The sequence below is a fragment of the Corythoichthys intestinalis genome, chromosome 14, assembly GCF_030265065.1.
Source record: "Corythoichthys intestinalis isolate RoL2023-P3 chromosome 14, ASM3026506v1, whole genome shotgun sequence".
Classification (NCBI taxonomy): Eukaryota; Metazoa; Chordata; class Actinopteri; order Syngnathiformes; family Syngnathidae; genus Corythoichthys; species Corythoichthys intestinalis.
The window spans coordinates 18459949-18487052 of NC_080408.1; the positions used below are offsets into that span (position 1 = coordinate 18459949).

A 27104-nucleotide genomic window follows, 5' to 3' on the forward strand; every position below is an offset into this window, starting at 1 on the left:
CTGTCTGCTTGAATCCATGACAGAAACAAAGTGCCCCCTCCCACTCCGAGTTGTGCGGGCCCGCTTCAGATCCAACTCCAAATACATAAAGCCTCCATGTTGCACAAGGAATGTAAGGGCCAACGCACTCCAAGTATTAGCTGGCCAACTTTACAGCGTCTTTCTCTATGCTTTGGATGAGACTAACTCTTCGACAGGCTTGTTTCGAAGCCGTAACAGGGAAGGACGCAGCACATCATTTTTTTCGGGGGATGATTGGATCTTCACGGCTAACCCGCTAACCACAAAGCTAGTTGTTAACTTCATCTGAGGGGTGATTTGACGTCGTTTTGTTTTGACTTTTAAGACACGCGCTATCGGGGTTACCTGGCGAAAGAATGTTATTTTGCGCGGGGTCATAGATGACAGTCGTAAAACGGATTTTATTGAGAACCGAGCTAGCCGGCTGGCTTTCCCCGCTGCCACGACGCTTCGTCTGGGACGCTTGCGTGTCTTTTGTGGGCGACCTGATTTCCCTCGGCTTAAACAGCGAGCTAACGTTAGCTAGCATTCCCAAGCAAGCGGGCTAATATTGCAGGAGTTACAAAGCGGAATAACCACCCGGCTCAATGGACCACATGTCCATAATAACCCAAGTTTCCAATCCAAAGGAGGAGGAAATTATATCCCTCAACCAGGAAAAAGGTAAGCAAAGTCGGCAAACGAACGGTTTTGGCGATAGCTAGCTTCGCTGACGACTTGTAAAGGTGATGTTGCGCAGCTAGTTGCATACAACTCAAAGTGGACATGATATCACTTGAAGAGACAAGTGTCCTATTACTTGCAAAGAAAGTCTTTAAGCAACATGTTTATCGAAGTGTTTGGTCCGCTTCAGGTATTTAAACAAGTTTTTGATAGCTGCGTTCACCGCACCATAAGTAATACTTGAGTGCTTGAAATATAAGTTGAACAAAATTGCCCTATTTAAGTTCAAAGGCTTTTTAATAACAGTACAAGTTGAACTTGGTGAAATAACCATTTCCACACTTTTGAGTTGACGGCAACATCGCTTCAGCATTATCAACGAAAATATGTAATGGTTTTGCTTAATCAGTGTTTTTAAGTGAAGCTACGTTGCAAGAACTGTTGATTACCCGTGGACTAAAACGAGAACGAAGAGAGTAAATAACCCACCAGGGAATGTTTGCGTAAAGTAAATTCTATGTTTGCCTGCTAACGGGAACATTGGGAGGTTGCATTAAAAAAGTACATTAACTAATTCACTCCCAGCCATTTTCACCGGAGCAACCGGTCGTTTTACTGGATGTTTACTGATTTTGCAAGGGCCACAGAAAATTCTGTTCTATTGCTATATAAACATGGAACCCACAAAAAGAAAGATTACTTTCTTTTTTCAGCAGGAAAAAAGTTAATATCTTTTTCCATTCTTTAGAAGTCAGCATTAGAAAATAGCTTAGTTTAAGCAATTTTCCAATTTCTGATGAAAAAACAGAAATTGAGCTTTTTGTAAAAGCATACATTTCAAACATAATTTTGACTTTAACACAGCTATTTTTTGCTTTTGTGACATCCCAAACATCTGAATAATGTTTTCCTTCTACAAAGTAACATAAACAACAAGAGAAATAGAGTTTTGATAGCAAAGTAACAATTTATTTACACATAACTAAACTATTGAACTGAGAGATGACGCTGTTTTGGCCGCGGCGTGCAACCCGACCGTTTTGTTCCATTAAATCGGGTTACACCTGGCGTCCTGTGTGGGTGAATTCTCGGGGAGACCTGTGTAGTGACCACTGCCTCATAACAGAATTCACCTAGGGAACTTGTGTGGCGCATGTGCCTTGTGTTTGACATCGTTCTCCACATTTTTCTCACAGTTCTTACTTCTTCCAACTTCGGTTTCCTGACTATTTCTCTTCATTCACTTCCTTTCATGGTCGGATATGTGTTATTACCAAATGCGCTACTGACCTCCAGTGGCCAGTTTTATTGCTTTAAAATGGATTTTCAGAGTTTTGCTTTGGAGCGAAGTTGCATCAGAGCCTAGAGATGTCTCTTGTGAAAAAAACGTAAAAGACGTATACGTCTTTGGGACACTGAAACAATTAAAAATACAATATATTTATACGTTTTTGGAAGCAAATGAGTTAATGGATTTATTACGCTCAAAAAAAGTATTAGCAATTCGGTAACCAATTAATTAGGGGTGTAAATCACTCATTTCAATGCCATGGAAAACAATATTAATTCTTTGGACAATGATTTGATACTTGATGATATTACCAGGGGAGGAAAGAGTACCAAAAATATCTGCTGTTATTAAAAATTGTGTTATATTGGTAAAATTTTACATAAAGTAAAGGTACTGGTGTAAAAATCTTCCCAAAGTGAAAGGTAGTCATTTCAAATTTACTTTTAAACGTTGATTAAATACATTTTTGTGCGTTGTCGTGTGTGTGTTCACAACACACTATATCACACAAAATCCTAATTCTTTGTAAAATGCAAAGTGTAAATCAAGGTCTGATCTTTTCAGGCTGTGCAGCCATTTCTACCAATTGTGCCCGTTTCTATTCCAATTTAAAGCAACACTATGTAACTCTTCAGTTTTGGTCAATTTTTGCGACGCCACTGGATAAAAGCGGTAGGGTTTTGCCTTAAGGAAGACTGCGTTTCATGAGGACCATTGCACACCCGCACAGTGTTGTAAAATAATCAATCGAAAATAAATCTCCCAGTCGCCTGCAGATGGATTAAACAACATTTCTTTTCCAGCGGCTACGTGAAGGATGAATAGTAATATTGTAATGAATCCAGTTGTGGCTAAACAATAGCATATGACTGTTAGCAAAGGTGTAACTAACACCCCCACCCGTACTTGTCCGCGCTGATGAGTTCGGTTGAGCGGAGTTCATCACGCAAGCGAGTGAAAGCCGAGCCAATGTTTATCCTTGAATAGACATGTGCCGATTACCGGTTTCAAGTTATACTGTGGTATGAAAACGTCAAGGTTTCAAAACCGCAAAAAATTTCAGTCATACCGTCCCTAATGTAGTAACTATATTTTATGTCCCAATAATGCATGGGGAAATCCCTCGCTTGCAGCTGCAAAGCTCAACCCTCCAACACCGGTTAATGCTCAGTGTCGGTGAGTCAGCTGTGCTACACGATGGCTGGAGGAGGTGAAACTTCTGAACTTTTCCTCCATCGAAGAAAACGAAATCGCTGGTATGGGAATACTTCGGCTACAGAAAAGTTACAGACTGCTGCGGCCTGGAGTAGGAGGTCCAACCGAAATATTAAAAAAATGTTTGCGGAGGTGTTTAGTAGAGGTGTGCATCAGTACTGCCCTCACGATTCGATTCGATTACGATTCGGAGGGCCACGATTCGATTCAATTCGATTCGATTCAGAGGGTCACGATTCGATTCGGTTCGATTCGGCAATGCATCGCGATGCCTTAAAGCCTGGGATGCATTAAAATTCTAAAGCAAAGCATATTTTTCGTGAATCATGAGGCAACACAAGCGGTCAGATATTAAACAACTTTTTAGTGGCTCTTGTGTCACTCCTGGTTGAAGTCAAATGAAAATACTTTTAGATATATATTAAAAAAAAAAAAAAAAAACAGATCACAGCATTTAATTGGTGCTTTGAATGAGACCAGGGCTTTCTCTTTTTTTTTTTTTACACACAGTAGCAGCCTTTCACACAGTGCAACATCTGAACTCCTGTGCAAAATCAGTAATAACAGTCACTGTATTTTAGTCACAACAACCCATCGATAAAAATATTCAAGTAAATATTAAAGAAAGCGACAAAGAAAATATTGTAGTGCAGCAGCATCTTTATCGCAATATCAATCCAGGGATCAGTTCAGTTGCAAACAAAACATCCAACTAAATTGCAATGTAGAACAAAAGTAAAATGTAGGCCTAGCCCACTATATATGTGCAATCAACTTAGAAATGCAATCAGTAACTACCACATAACAATAAGAAATAATGAATTAAAATGAAGTGCAGCAGCATTTTAGCAGCCATAACAATCTGTTTCAACATGAGGAAATATCATTTTTTTTGCAATTGAGAGAGCAGAGAGATGGTAGAGGTTAGATGGGGCCTAAAAAATCCAGCCCGACCCGACACGGCCCGCTGGTATTGAAGCCCGACCCGGCTTAGAGTGACGCGGAAAAAAAAAAACGCAGCAGCAGCAATTTATTTTAATTTCTTCGAGATAGCAGAAAAAACGTATGTTTCTTAATGTTTAAATCGTCTACATATTTGGGGGATCATTATAGAAGCATTTACACAACGAAATAACGCTGGGAAAGTTTAATATTAAAAAAAAAAACATGCGATTTTGCAGACACACAGAGGAGAAGATTCAAAAGGATCACATTTGTGTTGCCTTTGTGTGCATAAAAAAGTGTCTTTCGTAACGAATTCTCAGTTGGCAGAAAAAAAACGCAAGTTTTCTTTTTTTTTTTATAATTTATTAGTCTGGCGCGGGGCGGCCCGACCCGACCCGACCGTGAATGCTTAACATTTTGGCCCCGATCCGTTCGGGTTCGGGCACAAGATCTAACCTCTAAGAGATAGGACATAACATAACAATGGCTGAAGCGGAGAAAGAGGGAGCAAGAAAGATTCTTGATGCACCTAAGACATTGAAAGCTGACATCTGGAGACATTTTGGCTTCTATGAGGTTGGTGGGAAACTTGACCAGAGTTATGCAGTGTGTAAAAAATGAAACATGACAATAATAATACAAATGGGGAAACCAAATCCATTGCATCACCGGAATTGCGCAGGGAAGATTTTTGAACGTACTTATATAGTTTAAAATGCGCTGAATCGATTCGGCTTGTCGCCCGCATCGAATCGAATTGTCCATGCCCCGCATCGGGATGCATCGCCGCATCGATTATTGTTGACACCACTAGTGTTTAGTGTGTCTAGCGGTGGTAAAACGCGTTGTTTTTTCTCTCTGGGGACTGTCTGTGTTGAGAAAGAGAGTGTGTATAATGTAAACATGATACGAGTCATACACGCATGCTATTTATGGAAAATAATTATTTTTGTTCTGATGGTAATAATGTTGACTTGTGGCTGTAGGTGTAGGCTCACCTAAAGGACTGCATTTATTTTAACTTTATTTAGAATATTTCAGTTATTTTTTTGTTAATTTTTAAACTTATTTTAACATTACACTTATGTACCAATTTGCTAATATGTTTTGAAAAATAAAAATCCTGTTCAATTGATTTTTTTTTTTTAACCCAAATATCTCAAAGTAAGCCATTTCATTTTAGAGCTGTAATTTTGCAATACGGTGATATTTTGGCTAAAGGTTATCATACCGTCAGAATATCATACCGGAAAATGTCTATTATTGAGTATCCTGGTAGCCTCCCCTTTTTTTCCTCCTCGGACAAAACTTTTGTCTATTTTGTTGCTCTGCCATCTTTGCAGAATTCGCGTGAAAGCGTTCCCATCGACATTCGTCTTTATAATGATTAGGTGACGTATGGTGTAAAGCAGTCAGATTTAATTCAAAGGCATATAGAAGGTTTATACATTGAAAATTATAACTGAATTTGCCTTTTTGAAGAGCATAAGGGAATAAAACAGGCCATTTAGTCACACGTACACAATAGTGCTGGGGTTTACTGAACACTCAGTCACTCATTTGTCATTACTTATCAACTGCAAATCACTTGACTTAGAGCCCTGCCCAGTGCCCAGCAGCTGTTACCACTGGAATTTAACAGGTAGACCTTCTTCAACTGAGCAGGCTCCAAGGTGTCTGAACAAAAATTGAGCACCTTTGCTCCTCCGCAGAATGGTATGACATGTCACTACATTACTAGTTGCCCAACGGCATCTTAAATTTAGAATCCTTGCCCTGTTGGCTAGTGCAACAGTGTGATCTCATGGCTAAGCCTCGCCACTGACAATGACCATTTACTGGGAAATGTTTAATTTTGGCTTGCATTTAGTACAATTGTCTTGATTGAAGTAAGTGGTCATTGGGTTGCTTGTGGATCTTATTTTGTCTCTGTTAAAACATTTAGTGTGAGACAGAAATTGGAGGAGGGCCAGCTATTTAAAGTTGTGACTCAACTCTCAGAGTGCTTCACAAGGCTTCAAATGTGTCTGTGACATGGACTAGTGCCACTTACTTAAACACTTGTATGCAGTAAAAGGATCGTAGGAGCATTGTGAAAATGGTCAAATGTTAATTCCATTTGCTGGCAAAGATTTTCATCAAATACAATGGAGCCTTTGACATTCAACTGATTGTTTTTGCAATTATACATTTATAACAAGAGTGTGTGAGTGTTTAAAAAATCATGAGATTATGATGTTTGTAGTTTAGTCTGGGGTGCAGTAAATGGACACCGAGAGTGCACGAGACACCTATGAAGGAGGCTTCTAAGTATCCATTGTTTACGGTTACAGCTCGCTTCAAACAAGAATCACGCATGCGCATGACCATTTAAACTTGGGCGTCACACTGTAAGATCGGCATCTAACAGTGTGACGTCCAAGTTAAATGGGGGGGGGGGGGGTGATAAGGAAATTTAAGTGATAATTATGTAGTATTTCCCTGATAGATATTTACGTAATACATGGGAAACCGAACATCGTATTGTGAAATGCGTACTGTCACTTCGTATCACAATATCCAAAAGATAACAACACTGATTTTATTATTCAGCAGCATGTTATTCCTTCATCTCAGTTGCTTTCTCTCCTATTCTTTCCAAATAAAATGGCAGTATTGACTTATCTTGCAGCCATTGTTTTCCTCACCCCTGTAATGATATCAATTAAGTTTGATAGAGCGGTAAGATCAATAACTTTATGTGGATCAGAGACAAAGTCGGAGTTGAAAAGGTTATTTCAAAGATAACACGGGATTGTGGATTTGAAAAAAAAAAAATCACAGTTTTGATGCTGGTACAGAATTGTTGAAGCCCAACTGCAAAGTTTAAAACACTATGTTTTCACTGCAGATTATTTGAAACTGTGTGTTTAAATAAACAGTTGTAAATTTAAATATAATATATAATGCATACCTCTACATAAATACTGAAAATCAAGATTGGATGATATGAAGGGAAAAATCCTGAGCCTTTTTGTATCCACATCACCCAGCAGTAGTTTGAAATTGGGCTCTAGGTATACTGTAATAGGTGGATTGGAATGTAGCCTTAAGTACTGTAATGGATGGATTGGAATATAGCCTTATACAGACTCTGACATCCCCTATCCCCACTGTATGCATATTTAGATTGCTCTAGTAACTCACCTGCCAGCTGAAGCGTGAGAGGAAAGACATACATTCCTAATGCTGTAACATCAATCAATGCACAGCTTGTCGGTGTCCAGTTTTATATTTTTAGACCTTCAGGAGTCTCACGGTGCAAAATCAGATGAGATAAGATGCTCAGAGTCTATACTACTAAATCTAGCCTCTCATTCAGTGACTGATGGTTCAAGTCATTCGGCTACTATCCCCTTATTGTATCTGTCGATCATTTGGATATTTTATAAGTGAGAACCAAACCCAAGACTTGAATTGAAAAAATAGTTTATCCGAATTCAAGCGGTGACCATAGATTAATACTGTCATTTTTAGTTTAGAACTGTCTATAGTGTAGTAATTAGAGGTGGGAATCTTTGGGCACCTAACGATTCGTTTACGATTACGATTCAGAGGCTACGATTCGATTATAAATCGATTATTGATGACTGCGATGGCCGACGCTTCAAGGATAGGTGGATATTGGACTATTTCTTCAATAAAAACACGCAACAACTGTGTCTGCCTCATTTGCAAAGAGACGGTCACTATTTCCAATGAGTTCGATGTGACGCGATGATATTACCGAACAAACGCTGACATGTACGACAACATTACAGGGAAGATACGCAGCGAGAAATTATAGCAACTTGAAGCTAGTTTAATTTCACTGCAGCAGTATTTCGCAAGAGCCCGAGTGTCGAAAGAGAACGCCACAAAGACGAGACTGTTGAAATTATGAATTAAAAAAAAAAAAAAAGCAAATGTGACACACAGAAGGGCTTGCTAAAATTTGTTTAAATATATTGTTCTATGTAAATCAGCCAAGGTAGCCCCCCGCATTTTTACCACACCAAATCTGGCCCCCTTTGCAAAAGGTTTGGACACACCTGTTTAACTTATGATCCGTAGACGAGGCCAGCTTCTTTCATTTGGTACCAGCTAAATATTATTCAAAATGTAATGATGGTGGAAGAAATAAGCATCTTGAATTTGAAACTGTATGTTGTCGGCGATTAGCCTCGCAATGATCTTAATTGTGGTTGTCAGCCCAAAACCCTCTAAATATATATTAAATGCATCTTACCAGATATAAAATGACTACTACATAATCTGTGGTAATCGTTTGGAGCCCAGTTTTCTCGTCAAATTGCAGCAGCCCATCTCGCTCTCTTCTCCGGGTCTCTCGGAATACGGTACAACTTCAAGTCTCTCCGTCTATCTTCTCTGTTATTGCAAACAACCGCCACACACGCCTTCACCATTTTGATTATTAATGTTAACGAGCAGAAAAACACGCCATAATAGGAGGAATTTACGTAGCGGTAATGCATCAACACGACGAGTTGACGGACAATATGGCGCGGAGGCGTGGTTGTGACGTCATGTGAGTAAGGTCTATTGTGGACGTACTTTGTACCAGCTTTCGGCAGCAGTCAGGTATGTTGTTGTTTTTTTTATCTCGCAGCATGAGTTGAGCTAGAGCCGTGAGTTGAGCATTGGCATTACCCGAGGGGCCGGGTAATGACAAGCATGATGTTTAGCTACTCTCGCTCCGTTCCTCATTGTGTCCCGAAGCCAGCGCGGCGCGCTGTGTTTTACTTCCGCTTTACTTGACATATTTCAATAATCGGAATTTGGATTTTTGTGAATCGTTCTCGAATCTTCCACGGCCGAATCGCGAATAATCTAAGAATCAGAAATTTCGCACACCTCTAGTAGTAATGTTGTATCTATTATAAGAAAAACTGCACTTTGTAGAGCTTTCTTTGCCACACACCTCAAAAAAAGAGGGGAAAATACAATTCATCAAGAAACATGAGATAGAATCACACGATTTGATGCAGCGGGCCATAAATAATGATTCGGCTGACCAGCTCTCGACCAGGGCTTTCAATTTGGCGTGTGCTATAAAGTGTGCAATAATTCAGAAAAGCAACGGTTCGGTGGTGACTGAAGAATGGTATGTCTCTTTTGGTAAAGCAATCATTTTTGTTAAATCATGGATTATTACTGTCAGTTTGGTTTGGGGGTGATAATTTGATAGTAGTAATCTTTACTCAACTCCTTCTTTCTTTGGGGTTAGCATCCAAGTCCAACAGTCTAAAGAAGCATAGAAGCCGGAGCATCTTCAGCACATTCTTCTGCTGCTTCCGCAACTACAATGTGGAGACGCCAGTCAACAACAGCAACACACCGACCCTGCCTCCACTTCCACCTGAAGAGAACGGATCACCACCAAAGGTGAGCCCCCCCCGATGACCCTTTGTACATATTACCACTCCTACCCCTTTCTTAGAGTGATTATTATTATTTTTTAGATTTACAGGGCTCGAAGTTAACGCTTCTCGATTATAAGCAAAAACTATCCCAGGCAAGTGGCCATGATAGTATAGTTCATGCTCGATCAGGCATGCAAATGAAAAAATGTGTATTTCATGCTCTTAAAGGCGGAAACACATTGTAATAGTTGGTCATGTGACATTTCTAGTTTGGAAATCTCAGTCCTCAGCCACCACGATGTTCGATTCTCACTTAGCTGTGCTGCTTCCTTGTGGTGTGGCCTAACGTACCCTCATCTCCCGGGAGTTCCAACTCCTTTTCCTCGTCCTGCTTGCTCCACCTTTCCACGGCTTTGATAAACCAAATTTCGAATAAATTTCCATTTTTGAAAACCGGTGGTGGGTGCGTTTAGGAGTCAAATCGGCCAAGTAGGGTGTCCAGATGCCAGCTAAATGATCGCGTGCGCATCTCTCATGCAAGGCTAGCAGCCAACTAATATCATAAAATATTATCTCTCTCTATCCCTATATCTTCATCTCTCGTCATTACCGTCTTATACTTGTTCCTGCAATACACATTTAGACCAGCAAATGACGCACAGTTTGCGCTGACTTGCTACATTTTGCCATAGTAGTACGTAAGGCATGCAAGACAACTGAAAATAGCAACATATATCCTCATCACAGACAACACAATTTGTTCCAAATCAATGTTAAATTATTATCAATGTTATTATGCTGACATTATATAGAGCAGTTTTAGAAGTCAAAACCACTAGCAACAAGTATTAAATAATCTTTAAATTTTGGAAAAAATGTGTATGCTTCTGTTCTGCTTCCGTTTACACTAGAAAGTTTTAGATTGCAGCACTACTTCATGCATTTAACATTTGTGGCAGGTCAGTTTAATGTCAATTCAAAAATATGGTGACTTGGGGAGAAGCTGTCATAATTGTATAAATTTTCAAAAACTGATTAAAAATGCATTACATTGTGGCGTATCACTATCATAAAATTAAATGGCCTATATAGTGACAGTTTTTTTTTTCCCCCATATCGCACATCACTAGTGTTCAGTTAATTCGGTTTTAACGGCCAGACTATTTATTGAATGACACAGCAGGTAATAACCTAAAAGTAAGCATGAACGCAATGAACAAAATGGTTCCTTTGCATCACAATGTAAATAATAAACAACAATGAGCATGACTACATTACCTTCATCTTAGCAATAATTGTAATCATCACGCAATTATAATCATATTACCATAACATGTATTATTGTCATCAGTGACTAATAATTCTCATTTTAATGTATTGTGAAATGTGATTGAAATCATTCATAATGTCATCAACAGTCAACCATAGTGAGAAGCAATGAAATACAGGCTTTCAGCCAGGCCGGCACAGTTTAATGGCACAAATTTCACACAAGTGGCTGCAACCGCAACCACACACACAAGCGTAACTACACGAATGAACTACAAATCCCAACAGCCAAACCTCAAAGTAAAGTACCGGTATTAACACACTCTATCCTAAAGCCAGAGTTAAATCCGACAGAAAAATAATAAATAAATTAGTCACTGATGACAATGATGGTATGGTAAACTCATACATTCACTCAAAATAAAGAAAAGTGGTAAAATTAAGTTTTTAAAAAATCACAAATGTACCCAGCACAAAGCGCCTAAATGGCCAGATGAGATTGCTATGCCTGGGAACCAAAAAAATTGAGAAGGAGACAGGTAAATTGCCTCTTCCAATAGTTGATAAGCTACATCTAGTGGTCAAAGTTGGTACTTCTTTAAACAAACTATAATAGTCAAAATTTGCCTCGGGTAAGAAAGTATTTAAATGAGCTTGACTAAAGAGGGCCGACATAAAATTTGCAAAGTGCCCTTAAATGTTAATTTCGAGCCTTTTAAGTTTGTTTGTGTGACTCAGTTTCTGTCATTTCTTTATCTTAATTGCCCTTTTTTGTCCTGTTCGCCCACCCATTTTGTACACATCTGTCTCCTGTGTTGTAGCGTGACCAGGCCGAGGTCCTTCCTGTCCCTAGTGTATGTACTGGCTGTTTTCTTTCCTTTTGCATGCAGCACTGTGTGGGCTGGTGCTGGCACGTTGGGCCTGTGTGGGCTGCAGTTCTCTTCGGAGAGCTTTGCTGCTAGTTGTGGTTCATTTCCAGCCTATTAAAGCTGTAAATAGGGGCTCGGTTGCTGCTAACTTTCAAAAGCAAATATTTGTGGCTGTCAATACAGGTGTTTTACGAAATCCAGATATATTACACCCCGCATGTCCTTTTTCTGTGATCAAGTGTGGACAGTTTCATTAATATGATGCCCTTGATCAAAATTTGAGGAAAGTTAAGTTAGACCAACTTCAACAATGTGCCATGATTTTTGGACTATTTTCTTAGTATATATACGTTACCAGTGGGATGATGTTCACTGACTGAATGAATTTTAAAAAATGATGAGGGGCGAAAGGATTTGAATGTCTACAGCAGAGGTGTCCAAACTGGTCCTCAAGGGCCCGTGTGGGTCCTGGTTTTTGTTCCTACCAATCGAGCATAGACAGTTTAACCAATGACGTTTCTACTAAAACAAGCTGCACCTGACTGCAGTCAACTGATTACACTTGTAAGACACCAGATTGGTGAAAAGGCATCGTTTTGTTGGAATGAAATCCAGCACCCGCTGCAGCCCTATGTGGAATAGTTAGGACACCCCTGGTCTACAGTCTTTCGTGGCTCATTAAGAGGAGCCTATTGATATATAAACTAGAGCTGCAGGCTGCAGCTATCGAATATTTTAGAATCGAATATTCAACTGAAAATTCCATCGATTAATCAGATAAAACATTTTTTAGGTAAAGAGCAATTATAAATGTACATGGGAAACGATACATTTAGCCTAATATTGAACCATTTTTAGACAATCATTGTCTTTATTTTAGATGTAAATTGTTGAAAACAGCCAACAATTTGATCTCAGATGTGACTTAAAAAAATTACTGCTTTCACTCAAAAAACTTAAGCTCTTCTTTAAAAAAAAAATAAATAAATAAAATCTTATTACATAACTAAAAATAACACACATCGCTTCAAGGTTAGGTGTTTTCCCACGTGTATCAATTGATTTTACATTTGTGTCAAGCTATTTTTAAGTTCTAGTTAAGTTTTAAGTTAGTCAAAATTGTAAGTCCTGATGGGTTTTTGAGTTTTTGCAGTGTTCAAAATTAATGTATGATACCTGCTGTATTGGAGCACATTAGGCACCTGTGCTGCTTGGTGTTTTATCTATTTATGACTACTTGTTAATTGACAGCTTTATTATGTTTTTTTTTTTTTACACCTTCATCACTGTACAGCGCTGTGTTTTTACAGATTAGATAAAGCCTGTATGAAAAACAAACTAGCCACACATCGTCAGTAGTCATAATTAATAGAAACCTAGCCCTCGTTACGTTTGCAAGGTACAGTAACATTAATCTTATTTAGTAGCGCTACGTTAACTTAATTTTACCTTGTCCCGAGTATCGCTCCTCTGCTCTCGGAGTAAACGGGGTGCCTTCGGTAAAGCTGCAGCATTGGAGAAGTGCTGTAGTGTAATGCAAGCGCTGTCTTACAGTGAATACATCGAACAGTGTTCGCCTTGGTGTCCAGCTTGAAATGCTCCCACACTTTTGGCATTTTCTGCTTTTTCTTGGTGCCTTTCTCTTCGCTTTCATCGGCGTCTTCGTCGTTACCTCTACATTAACGCATGGTTGAAATCAAACATATCTGCCGCATCTGTCTTCTTCCTGTACGCACGTGACATCAGCACATTGTGCCGCATTAAAAGTAGTCTGGGCAAAACGTCATGCTTAGAGCTGGCAAAATGAAATGTTTCCTTAAGGTGGAGAAAATTCCTCGATCAATTTTCGAATTATTTGAGGAAGCATTTCAGCTCTAATATACCGCGTTTTTCGGACTACAAGTCGCCCCTGAGTATAAATCGCACCAGCCATAAAATGCCCAACGAAGAGAAAAAAAACATATAAGTCGCACCGGAATATAAGTTGCATTTTTGGGGGAAATTTACTTCATAAAATCCAACACATAGTACAGATATGTCATCTTGAAAGGCAATTTAATATAAAAATACAATAGAGAACAACCTGCGAACAACGAAATGCGAATATGTCCTCTCCAGGACGCTACGGCTCGGTCCTGGCTATACAGCGAGCTAAACTCCCAAATGACGATGCTGGACGTCCGTATAATTTGCTGAATCAATTTCTTCCTCGATACCAAACAGGTTCGCATCAACGTAAATAAATGATAATTAGGTTCTATTACAGCATTGACACAAACGGTTAGCATGCGTTCGCTGGGATTAGCACATCGTTCAAACAACCACACAACTGGCTGTAAGTGTCTGATCACGGTTGGAAAACACACAACAACAACAGAACAGAAAAGATGATACACACAGGCGTTGCCTCTGTAGAGATATTTTACAAGCATAAACAATGAACGTAGGTTCACAGCCGTGTCGCTCTCTCGCTCTCGCCCACTCGCCCAGAGACTCTGAGTAGCTGTCGGTCTTCTTCTGGCATGTGAGCGCTCTTCTTCGCGAAAGCAAGTGCGCCCCCACGTGGGCTTGAAAGTGACACAAACTAAAAGCATGCATTTCAATATAAAAAAGTCAATAATACAATTGAACACACATTGCCAAAGGCAGAACGTGAACATGGCCATAGCTTTTAAGAGTTATTCGGATAACTATAGCATAAAGAACATGCTAACAAGTTTACCAAACCATCAGTGTCACTCCAAAACACCAAAATAACATGTGAAATGATTTCATAATGTGTTAATAATTTCACACATAAGTCACTCCTGAGTTGCACCCCCAGCCAAACTATGATTAAAAACTGCGACTTATAGTCCCAAAAATACAGTAAACAACTTTGTACATCAAGTATAGCGGTGTGGCTCAGCGGTAGAGTAGTCGTTCCCAAACTCAGAGGTTTTGTGTTTGATTCTCCGCCCTGGTGACCTTGTCTAAGTATCTCTGACCAAGATACTGAACCCCACTTTGCTGCTGGTGCTGCGTCATCAGTAGGTGAATGAGGATATAGAGTCATAGCGCTTTGAGTGTCTTACAAGTGGAAAGGTGTTATAGAATAGAATGGAATGGAATAGAATAGCCCTTTATTGTCATTATACAGTTGTACAATGAAATTGTGGAGCATCTCTCTTTGCAATGCAGGACAAGTAAAAATCTCAAAGTGACTTGCGAGAATAAAAGTATAAAATAGAAATATGTGTGAATAGAAGTTAAGTAGCTGCAGTTGACGGTGGGCATTGAATATTGCACATAGTAAGTATTGCACATGGTATATTGCATGTATGTAAATGAATATTGGACATTGGGTGATGTGGTGTGAGTGCTGTTAAATAACATGTCTGCACTTTCAAAGAGTACTTAACTTTTAGTCGCAACTTGATGTTTACTCTTGTTCTCTCAAAAAAGTTGAGCGAAGTAGGATAGGGTAAATGAGACTTAGGCAGTTTTCAGATAACTATAGCTTAAACAATGCAACATGACTTGTTTAACAAACTGTGTAACTTTAAATCACTACCAAATCCATTGAAGACCTCATCTTCAGTATCAATTCTGAACATCTCTGCCAACTCTGGAAGTAGAGGGCATGCCTAGAGTGTCCTTGTCGCAGCTGTCAATGCAAAAAACAAAAACAAAAAAACAACAACAAACAAACCCAAAACTACTAGTATATGTCCAAGCCAAACTATGAAAAAAATGCACATTAGTTGACTTGATATCCAATAACCTACTCGACTTTCATTGTCACATGATTTAAGGCAGGTTAACAGGCTAGCAAGCTGATAACATTTTTGCATAATGGTGCACATTAAAATATTGCTGCAAGTGATGTTTCTTGTGCCTGTTTTGCATCTGCTTGTCTCTAACTCATTCATAACTCCCCCACTCTGTCAACTTAATTTGTTGTCTGTCCTGTCTTTCACACAGCCACCAGCCAAATACCTCCTACCAGAGATGAAAATATCGGACTACGGTAAAAAGTGTGTTGTGATCGACTTGGATGAAACTCTTGTCCATAGTTCATTTAAGGTAAGGCCAAAAGTCAACTCGGGGTTTGTGTGGATAATTAATATGCACATCCATGTATTTATGTAAGGCGCAACTTGCTTGTTGGAAAAATAGTGGAAGATAGAGATAGAAGAGGGTTTCGTATTCCACTGAATTTCATGTAAGCTGCATTATACCTCCAAACCACAATAGGTGTATACATTTTAGAATTCTGAATTTAGTCATGCTTTCACTAAAGCCAAAAATAATATTGTGAGTAGTAGACTTCACTATCAGTTGACAGAAAACGGGGCGCGGGGCTGCTCTATGGGGGTCCTATTTTAAAAACTTAAAATTCACATAAACCAAAGCCGCTAGCGACTTAGAATCAAAACGGGCACCTCTCTTAGGCATATATGAGTCTCCATGAGCAGCGGCATCAAAAAAATTCAAAATCGTTCCCTAATAAAATCCTGAGCTAGATGCAGAATAATCTTAATTTTACTCAACAGCAGCAAATTTAGAATTTTTTTCTACATACAATCACAATTTATTTAGGTTGAATTCCGATGTCACTATTGCCTCAGCGCATCTTGCCAGCTATCTGGCCCTTGTCGTTTTTAGATTGAAATGTTACATAAAATAAAATGCGTAAATACTGAATTTTTTGTTTTGTATGGATGCAGAAATGTCTAAATTACTAGCTTTTTGCCCCCAAAAAATGGACAGTTGGCTGAAAATTACCTGGCTACCGGTATTACCTGACAAAACAAAGAGCTTTTTAGGTTGAAAATTATTTTAAATAAATGCATAAATCCTGGCTTCTATAGATATGAACGTAAAATGGTCTAGATTCTTGGTTAAAAGCAGAAAGAAACGGGCAGTTATCATTCATTTATACGTAAATATAAACATTATACGTAAATTTTTTTTTTAAAATTCCTTCATTATTTTCACAACGTTTCAAGGTGCTATTTTATACAACAATTACCTTGAATCCTCGACCAAATAGCTCTTGAGACACTCCTGCCTGCTTGTATGCACTAAAACCTTCGTCCTGGTTCCACCTAAATCCGGCGTTAGAACGCAGCGTGTTTGAGTTTATCGCAGTGAAAGCTGCCACAATACCACGACCCTCTGCCTGGCCCGGCCCCCTACGGGAAGCTGTTGTGTCAATGTCAGTAGGAGCTGTCTGGTCCACTGATTGTGAAGTCTATGTGTAAGTAAATTTATTCACTGTCTAAACAAAGTTTGGAGCCCAGCAGGATCACAATAAATGAAATATTACAGCACTGATTGTCATTTTTAGTTCGATAAAAAGAGTTGTGATAAAAGGCGAAGACAGGCAACTGAGGTTGAAGCATCTGACATGCAATATACAGTCAGATCCATAAACAAGACGTTCTTATCTTATGGACTCTGGATCATGTAATAGATCTTGAATGTATATAACACATTTACAAGGACCAAATTAAAGGATAAGAAGTAAATGTAATCTATGGATGGGACCGTAGTTTTAAGAATAATTAATGTTTTTGTTTGTATTCTATTATTTATTTATTTTCCAAGGGCAAAATTGAGATGACATTAGTAGAGGTTACTAGAAGACCATTTTCTTTATCCTGAGAGATACGAGACCTCTGCTGGTCAGTAATTTTAATAACGGTTTTGGATTCATGTGCTGTGTTTTGTTGTTCCCACAGCCAATCAGCAATGCAGATTTTATTGTTCCAGTGGAGATCGATGGCACAGTTCATCAGGTAATGCTCAAGGTGATACAGTATGTATTTATTTCAGTTCAAGACAAAAATGCCTAACTTGCGCCCAAAGAAGAAGATCCAGAGGAAATGGTTGTTATCTGATTCAAGTAATCCAGGATAGGCTGTGTTTATCCTGGTTGGCCTATTCATGATTACTTGCACTAGGTGGCAACCTTAAATTCGAAGGATGACCTTGCAACCTTGGATTGTCTCTGAAAAATCATTGTCCTGCTCCATGTTTGTTACTAATGCAAAACCTTAATACAGGTATATGTGCTGAAACGACCACATGTGGACGAGTTCCTTCAAAAAATGGGAGAACTGTTTGAATGTGTGCTCTTCACAGCCAGTCTGGCAAAGGTGCGTTAAAAGTTAGAAGACATTAGGTTTTCCTTGCATGTCTGAGATTTTCTTTTGCACTCTCAACCTTTGACACTCCTTCTGTTTATCTGTCGATTTGCCACTTCTAAGTGGGTAAGTGTTATGCATAGGAACAAATAAATGTGAAACTGTAAGTGAGTAATACAGTATTATGGATGTTGTAAACCCTCTGTGGAGACATAGAAAAAGTTTAATTTGCATCCTAAAGCTTAGCGGTTCTCGAAACGTGGTACGATTACCACGAGTGGCCTGTGCGAAAATCACTGAATTAAATCTTCAAACTGTCTTAGTTTTTTTTTAAAATCTATTACAGTACATCTGCTAAGTACATTTCAGTTGCATTTTACTTAAATTTTTTTTTTTTTTACTACTATAGGTACAATTTCTATTTAACTCATAAGACAATTTATTTGAATATTTATTAAAGTAGTGTTATTTAACTATATTTAAGTGCGTTGTTAATTTTCAAACTGCTACAGTGACTTAGGATGACAACAAATAAAGCCTCGGCCTAATTTTTAGTGTTAAGGGTTATGTTCATTAATTTTTGATGAACATTTCAAACCCGGGCAAGTGTATTTCACCTCATCCAAAAATACTCATCGATAAGTACCACCATAATTATTACGGTTGCACAGTAGGCCAAAGTGTTTTTTTTATTCATACTGTGACTTAGCATTTGAGTATATGTAGGAATGTTTAAAAAAAAAAAAAAAAAACTTTAACACTTTTACGTATTCTGATATACGCTTCCGTTGCCATCTGATTTGATTTGGAATTTTATGGTCTACTCAATTCCATATCGATTTTCGGTTCAAATCATATCTTTTATTAACTATCCTTTAACTCATTCTGATTTTATGATAATTTTGTGCTATTGAGAGGAAGAATGTACAGTATACAAACTTTTCACTTTTATCCAGTTTTTCCCAAATATTGAGCTAAGCATTCTCAAATCCAAAGAGAGAAAAAACTCCGAAATCTCTGTTAAATACTTCATAATCCTGTAAACTACTCGCTGAAACAGACCTAAAACTTAAAAAAACACTTAAAACCTGACGGTGCACCTTATGTACAAATTTTAGTTGTGCTTAATTACCTAAAACCTATTTTCTTGGAGCATGACTATTGTACTGACACACATTCATCAAACCAATAGCAAAACTAATAAAACAATAATTACATATTTTAAAAGACAAAAAAATAAATAAATGCAGTACATCAATGCAGTAATAAGCCTTTAATTAAATTTAGTTGCGCCTTATGTATTAAAAATAAACTAGTTCGTCAATGGTGCGCCTAATAATTCGGTGCGACTTATAGACCGCAACATAATGTAGATACAGTATACCATTGTCTACTCAAATCTTACCTCAATAAAAAGTGTACTTAAATAATGATTCATAAAATACTATATTCTATATGGAACTAAATAGATTGTAACTGAATGAATTTTTAAAACAAATTATTCTAAATGATTAATTGCAAATTTATAGTACCTCAACGTTAAATACAACTGAAATGTACTAAAGGAAAGAAGTTTAGACAACATTCTGCATAGTTTGGTGATGTCATTCCGTGATTTCTACAGGGTCCATGATACGGAGCCTGCGTGCTACCAGTAGTACTCGTACCACACTTTGAGTACCACTGCACTAGCCTTGTGTGCGTGTAGTGTTTCAAGCGTATGACTTTTTAAAGCTGTTTTAAGAACGTTAGCTGACTTCAGATCATGGCTAATACTTTTCATCACAGCATACTGACAGCATGCTTGTTTCTATGCGGCTTGGATAGTACGCAGACCCTGTGGCAGACCTGCTGGACCAGTGGGGCGTGTTCAGAGCACGACTCTTCCGAGAGTCCTGCGTGTTCCACAGAGGGAACTATGTTAAAGACCTCAGCCGGCTCGGACGAGAGCTCAGCAACATCATTATTGTTGACAACTCACCCGCCTCGTACATTTTTCACCCAGAAAATGCTGTGAGTTCCTTTCCTGTTTGACTCCTCAAATATTATGTAATTTTAAATAGCATGGCAGTTGTCTTTTTTAAGGTAGGACTTTATTTCAAACCTAAATTTGTAGTTAAAAAAAAAATTAACCCAAAAAAAAGCTTCAAAGAGCTGCAACATTTTGCATTTCAAGAAGAGACTCATGAAACAGTTATGACCACCTTAGGGAAAAAAAAAAAAAGATTTGTGATCAGTCGAAAGAGTCATGATTAGGGTTGGGCATCATTTGAATTTGAACGATTCTGATTCCACGTTTCGATTCCGGTTCCAAACAATTCTATTCTTTTAATAAGCAGGGTAAAAGAAAAAGGCATAGTCTACAGCAGGGGTGGCCATTACGTCGATCGCGATCGACCAGTCGATCGCAACGCTAGTGTGGGTAGCTCGCAGCATCAAAAAAAAAAAAAAAAAAAAAAAAAAAAAAAAATTTTTTTTTTAAAATATACATAGTTAATTATGTTATGTGAGCAAACATAATTTACCGTCCATTTTTTATTTATATTTTTTTAAACGTACACAGTTATTTGTGTTTTGTGAGCAACATAACATCATATGTTGCTCTTAAGGTAGATCGCGGGAGGTTGTCTCATTTAAAAGTAGATCTTGGAGCAAAAAACTTTGAGCACCCCTGGTCTACAGTATATTAATTTCTTCTCGATTATTTTTTAAATGACATGAACTTTCAATTAACTTTGAATTTCTCACAGGGCTATTTTTAACTTGTATAAAAATGTCTTTGAACTTGAATATGATGAAGTTTCTTTTTCACAGGAGTGCACTTTCACAAAGATTATTATTATTTTTTTTAAAAGGTCACCGAGAAAACTTTTACACATATTCTTTTGCCTATGTTTTAGAGTGTCTTATGCTGCAGGCATTTTTACATGTTATTGAGCTCCCACTAATGGGCTAACCTGGTGCAAAATATCAAACAAACAAAAAAAAACTTTTAAACTCAGTCCACATTAGCATTGGGTAGAGTGTAAAATCAGAATTTTTGTTGAGGGAAACGATCATATCTGCCTTCTCAGGGAAAAGTGTGAGCATTCTGGACTGATAGTGTCTCCTGCACTGGAGAACACACGTTCTTTGGGTGTAGATGAAGCTTGAACGCATAAATATGAGAAAGCAAGAAAAAGTCGCAAATATTACGTATGGGTAAGGTAGCTGTGAGCCGCTATACACTTTACATAAATGTACCTTAACTGGGAGCTATGACAAAGCATGAGTATAAATTCTTCTATTGATTATAATTTGATGTAGGTGAGGTAAAATAATAAGGATTTCCTTATTTGTAAAACAGATTCTAAAACAAATGGTGCTTTTAATATTGTGCATTTTAACGGAGGTGGCAGCGCGTTACCTAAAGTATATAGCTGCTTATATAGCTACATTAGCCCGACGTAATAATACAACTTTTTCTCGTACTATTCCATCCATCAGTCCATCATATACCACTTAATCCGGGGTCGTTTCGCGGAGGGAAGCAGAGGACAGATGTAATTTGTTGTTTTACTTACCTGGTTCTGACTGGTTAGAGGACCGGCAAAGCGTGTCAAATACGTGGCAGTCAGCTATGCACTACTCGGCACTTGTATTCCATGAAGCCGGAGGTGTTTAAGCATATTGGTTGTGCAGCCACCTTTGCATGATATAGCTGTGTTGCAAATGTTGCCCTTAGCTGACTGGTCATTTTTCTTTGTAAAGTTGAGCCAAACTTTTGAGCGCCGCCGCACCGTATCTACGGTTGAAATCAAGTTGCAATGCATAAACAAACACTTCATGTTGCTGCTTCTTCTTCGTGGTGTTTGGCAGCTAATTTTTCCGGTCGGCAGTCAGGGCATCGAAACTTTGAATCGAAATAAAGAAAAATTGGACGGTTCCGGGAGAATGGGAGTGTTAGTCCCGGATCCTCTTGATGCTAGATGCCCAACACTAGTCATGATGACGTATTTTTGTAAATCTTCACACTGGTTATTCCGTTCTCATCCAAACAGAAGTATTTTACTTCACTTTTTTTGTTTTAGCCTAGGGGTTGAAAAGTATTTCTGAAAACATGCCAGGTGTTTTTGCGTGAGAATGTGCATGCATGGCCTGGTTAATGTCTGACCCCTGGCCTGAAAAAGGAGAGACAGCGAGAACCAAAAGTAGTATTTGGCATGTGGCAAAATGGATTTTGACATGTGCCATTTTTTTGGTATGTGGTAAAATAGATTTTGGTTAATAGCATTTTTTTTGGGGGGGGGGGGGGGGGGGGGGTGTATATGTCAATTTTGCAGGCCATGCACGAACATGTCCATGCCATTGACGGCTATGCAGGCCCAAATTTTCCATTCATTTTAAATGGCAGAAAAACATGTGTGGCTGTGATTTTTGGCCATCCACTTACCATTAAAGCGCATTGACATTCAATTGACACCCAAGTCAGGCTATGCCACTGACAGCTATGCACGTCCAAATTTTCCATTCATATTAAATGGCAGAAAAACGTGTGGCTGTGATTTTTAACCATACACTTTACATTACAGCGCATTGACATTCAACTGGCACCCAACTCAATGCGCTGTAATACCCCTCAATTCCACCCCAAAAAAATGCGACAAAACAAAATCCATTTTGCCACGTACCCCAAAAAAAGCCACATGGCAAAATCCATTCTACCACATGGCAAATGCCAAATAAAAAATGCCACATGTCAAAATCCATTTTGACACATGGCAAATACCACTTTTGGTTCTTGGCCCTGCTTGGAAAAAGTCTCCCAGTGTAGCCCTGACACTACTGTTACAATCATGGTACTTTATGTAAAAGATTTAAGAAGCACTCCTCGGATTGTCTCTCCAGGTACCGGTCCAGTCATGGTTTGACGACATGAATGACACAGAGTTGCTGGACCTGCTGCCTTTCTTTGAGGGACTCAGCAAAGAAGATGAGGTTTACGGGGTCCTCCAGAATCTGAGGGGCAGGTAGCAGGACCAAGAGCAGCTGCGCTTGCACTTCTGACTGAGGTTCCATTGGGTACCAGGATTCTGTTCCCCCTGCCTTCAAAGTGACACCCCAAATGAGAAGAAACACACTTACTAACCCAGGAACGCTATGTTTGGGGGGAGGAAAACAATGAGACCTGAAGTTGACACTATTTTGGGGACAACACGCTAAGCAAACTCTGATCCTCATTTTCAAACCAATGATTTACTATTGGTTGAAGTGCTTCAAACCAAACAAAAAAAATCCAACTTGTCTAAGAATTCTTATGTGGTACTGCACAAAAAGGTTGGACAAGAATCCTTGTGTTGTTGCTATGCACGCAAATTCTGGTCATGGAGAGGACTGTGACTTTTCTTACTGAATGAAGTGCCTTGTGTGTGTGTGCGTGTTGTTTCAACGGGGAGCCGTTTTTCTACATGGCGTATTCGCAGAGTGATCCAGTCTTTTCACACATAATATGCTTTCAAGGGGACACACAAGTTGTATCTTTATATCATATTTCCTGTGTTTTGTTTTTATCATCGGATGTCTCCCTTTTTTAATGCCTGTGCCATTATAGAGTTTAGACGTGACTTTTGTTTCTGCTTTTCGTTGTATTACATAGAACGAGTCGATTTGTTTTCTGCAAAGTTTGCTACTGTAAACCTTATTATCCCAGCTGCAAGTTATTTTTGTTTTGTGGTTATCTTGAAATCTGGATAAAATGTGCCATCTTTTTCTTTTGGTTGCTTCCTCTTTATTACATTAGTTGCCAAACTTAACTATTTTTAATGCGCTTTTTGTTATAGGTTCCATCAAAATAGTTAGCATTGAGTTTTTATTCATAGCTCTCACATGAATTCTTAGGCTTTTACTATTTTATGGTTTGTTGTTTTGTGCTTGTCAATGTCAGCATTTAGCCCACATTTATATTCTTGTTCTGCACAAGAATATATTATCTACAAGGCGGTGGCGGTTTTGTGTGCTGGGTCAAGTGCCATGCTTCCATTAATCCATCCCACCATTAGATTAGAATCTTCTAGTATTGTGGCCGCCTAGTCCATCACAAGTGGAGGTGTGTGTGTGTTGTTTACCTTCAGAGACTTTTGAACTGCTCTTCACCTCAGTGCCTGTTTGAGAGGAGCCACGCAAAATCAATGCCGTAACATGTGCTACTATGGCAATAACTTTTTTGAGAGGGACTTAAATTACCATCCTGACTCTGGAGCACTTCTGAACACCTAGTACTTGTTTGGTTGGACTGGCCATGGAATTCTTAGTGCTGTGCAGTTCTTGTGAATGACTTTTCATATAACTGAGTGGTCATAGGGTCCCCCCCCCCCCCCCCCATCCTCACTAGCAGGCAGAGGTGGGTAGTAAGGCGTTACTCAAGTAAATGCAATGGAGTATAAGCAACACTAGATCACTTTTCAACCTTTATAAAATATTTTCAGAACATTTATGATATGTCGACTGACAACTAGTTAAATGAGACCTCATATCGTGAGGGGGTATCGCTTACAGCTGGCACTAATTAACTTTGAGGAGGTTGGCAGGAACACTGCCACACAAACTATAAATGTGCTGACCGCTTTACGGCATACGTCACTTTGGCCTTTCCCCATTCATTATAGAAACTGAAGTCAATGCATACGCTTTTGTGCGAATTCTGCAAAGATGGCGGAGCAACAAATGTTTTGTCCGAGGACGGAGAAAAAAAAAAAATCCAGGATAAAAGGATAAACATTGGCCCGGCTTTCACTCGCTGGCGTGACACCCACCCTTAACCAAACTCGTCAGCGGCGAGTTCGTTTTGGGGTGGTTAGCCACACGGTTGCCAACTGTCATATGCTATTGTTTAGCCACAACTGGATTCATTACCTTATTACTACTCATCCTTCACACAGCCACTGGAAACAGAAATGTCTTTTAATCCATCTGCAGGCGACTGGGAGATGATTTTACGACACTGTGCGGGTGTGCGCTGGTCCTCATAGGAAACTTCCTTAAGGCAAACCACTAACGCTTTTGGCCACAGTTATCGCTAAAGTCCACCAAAACTGAAAAATTACCTAGTGTTTCTTTAATGTAACAAAAAAATACTTCGAAGAGTATTTTTACAGCACCATACTTTTTGAGTAGATTTGTGAAGAAACGCTATTTCAGGCTACCTTAGAGCTATTATTTTTTCTTTGTATTTTTCGGGGGGAGGGGGGGGGTCAAAACTAAGTAGCTACACTAGAGCTGTTAATGTTTCTGTATATGTATTTTTTTTGCGCGAGACTGGTACTACTAGTATGACTCCATTATACAATGCAGTTACATGACCACACACAAGCTTGCAGTCGGAAGTCCTATGATCACGTCAGCCTGCTCAATCACATGACGTCTTTAAAGCACCGTAAAAAATGAATTTTCGCATGCAGCGCCGCAGTCAACATTACTTGAAAGCGCGGATTTCAACCTTTCAGTTATTTGGCTCTAATGGAGCACGAAAAACCGGAGATATGACTTTTAACTTCATGGTAGAAAATATTTATTTCCACCAGAGTGCACGCATGCTCTTTGGACAGATGTTTCATTTCGATTTTTCAAGTCGCGGTTTTTGGTGTGAAGGGCTAATATGGTTATATAATAGGTTATAGTACAGTATAATTCATATACCATTTTTTAAAAAGACATTTGTAAGCAGTTATTCTTTTCACCAAACTTTTTATAGTTGAGTAATTTTTTTTAACTACTCTCAAATAATGTTGGCTACTCTACCCACCTCTGCTAGCAGGCAAAATCTCATCGTGGCACTTTTGACCTGTCAAATCCTCATTACAATAAGTATATTGACACCTAAGCATGTGCCGTATGCCCACTGTACGTCAGGTGTATTTATAACATCCTAAAACATGACAAGTGTAGTCCACACAAGAAATTACATTTACCTCTTTCTCTGGGTGATGGCATCAAAATGTCCTTTATTTTCAAGGTAAAAAGGCTGTGGCTCCTTCAGACATTTTTGCTTTCATAACAGCATTTGACTTGTGATGGCAGTGAGTGTTTTGTTCATGACGGTTTCAGTGCAATGTCCTTTTTATAAGACTTTCAACCTGCGGATTTACTTAGTCTGAAAAATGTTTGTATACCTTTTCTACCTTCTTGTCAGTATTTGGTTGAAGGAGTTGCATCATATTTGTAGTCAATCCCTAACCATCCCTGAACCTTTTTGATCTTTCTTGCCTGTGGTGAGACTTAGGTCTTTTCTATTCAGGAGACGTGTGTGCGTGCATGTGTGCTCGTCGGTTTTCTTTTGGGCATCACCTCACTTAAAATATTCATCAGTTGGTTTATGAATTTAACACCAAAGTTCTAAAACACTTGAGTTATCTATGCTTATGTTCTATGGTTGGCATACTTCTGCAGAGGTGGTCCAATTCTCACTTGATTTCAACACGCTTCAGTTTGTAGAATGAGTTTGTGTATTGCCACCCACTGCATTGTTTTTCCTTTCTGTAATTAAAGGATGAATTGAAAAAAAAATTTTTTTGTCTCTGTCAGCAGTAGGCAATGCAAAAAAAAAATACTGTCAACTCAGTCTTCCTATTTGACCTAATTTACACCCTAACAGGAATTTTGACAGGTGTTCGGCCATTCCTTACTACGCGGCGAAACGTCCTACACAATGCTCAGCGCGCTTGTGCAAGCATCCGCACATCGGTTAGAAGCGACGAGTACTATTGTTTTTAGTTTTTTAGAACATTTTCATTGCCTTAAAAAACTTTTTGCCTGTATTACCCTCTTATACTTTTAACCATTGTGTTTTTTTGTGTTAGCTTTGAGGCAGTTGACCACATTAGTAACGTAGCATATTTAAATTGTCCTTATTTGATATAACTACATTTAAGTATTTTCTTAAGGCAATTTTTAGTACCTTCTGCCTGTATACATCTAAACAAAACAAGTTTAGAGCGCACTGTAGTACTTTGGGAGTCAAATTCGACTAATGTAGACGTTTCGCCGATGCAGGAAATTTTGGCAGAACACCAAGTTAGTGACTTATTGGTATTTTAAAATTAAAAAAAAAATAAACTACATAAAGGATCCATTTTACAAAGCAGTTTCAATTAACTGAGTAACAACTTAGTTGAACTACATTTCAACCAGGGGTCGCGTTAACTGAATATTTTCCGTCGTTGACCGGTTTAAAACGGTGACGGAAAAAACTGAAGTCCGTCTGTCATTTTGACAGGTTGCAATTCACTCCCCAGACCACAGGGTGGCGAGTGAGCATATTAAT

The 27104-nt window shown here is 38.7% G+C and overlaps 1 protein-coding gene across 2 annotated transcripts; it reads left to right on the forward strand.

Moving 5' to 3' along the window:
- LOC130930044 (CTD small phosphatase-like protein) lies at positions 1–26347 on the forward strand. Of its 2 annotated transcripts, XM_057857718.1 has the most exons (8): positions 1–684; positions 9402–9559; positions 11628–11660; positions 15639–15740; positions 17402–17458; positions 17726–17818; positions 19634–19819; positions 22694–26347. In XM_057857718.1, exons 1-8 carry the CDS (start codon positions 609–611, stop codon positions 22817–22819), a joined length of 831 nt encoding a protein of 276 aa, XP_057713701.1. In that variant the 5' UTR covers positions 1–608; the 3' UTR covers positions 22820–26347. The 2 variants fall into 2 exon arrangements, with proteins under 2 accessions (XP_057713701.1, XP_057713702.1); XM_057857719.1 differs by lacking the exon at positions 11628–11660 and having other exon boundaries at positions 7–684.
- Positions 26348–27104: the final 757 nt, after the last annotated feature.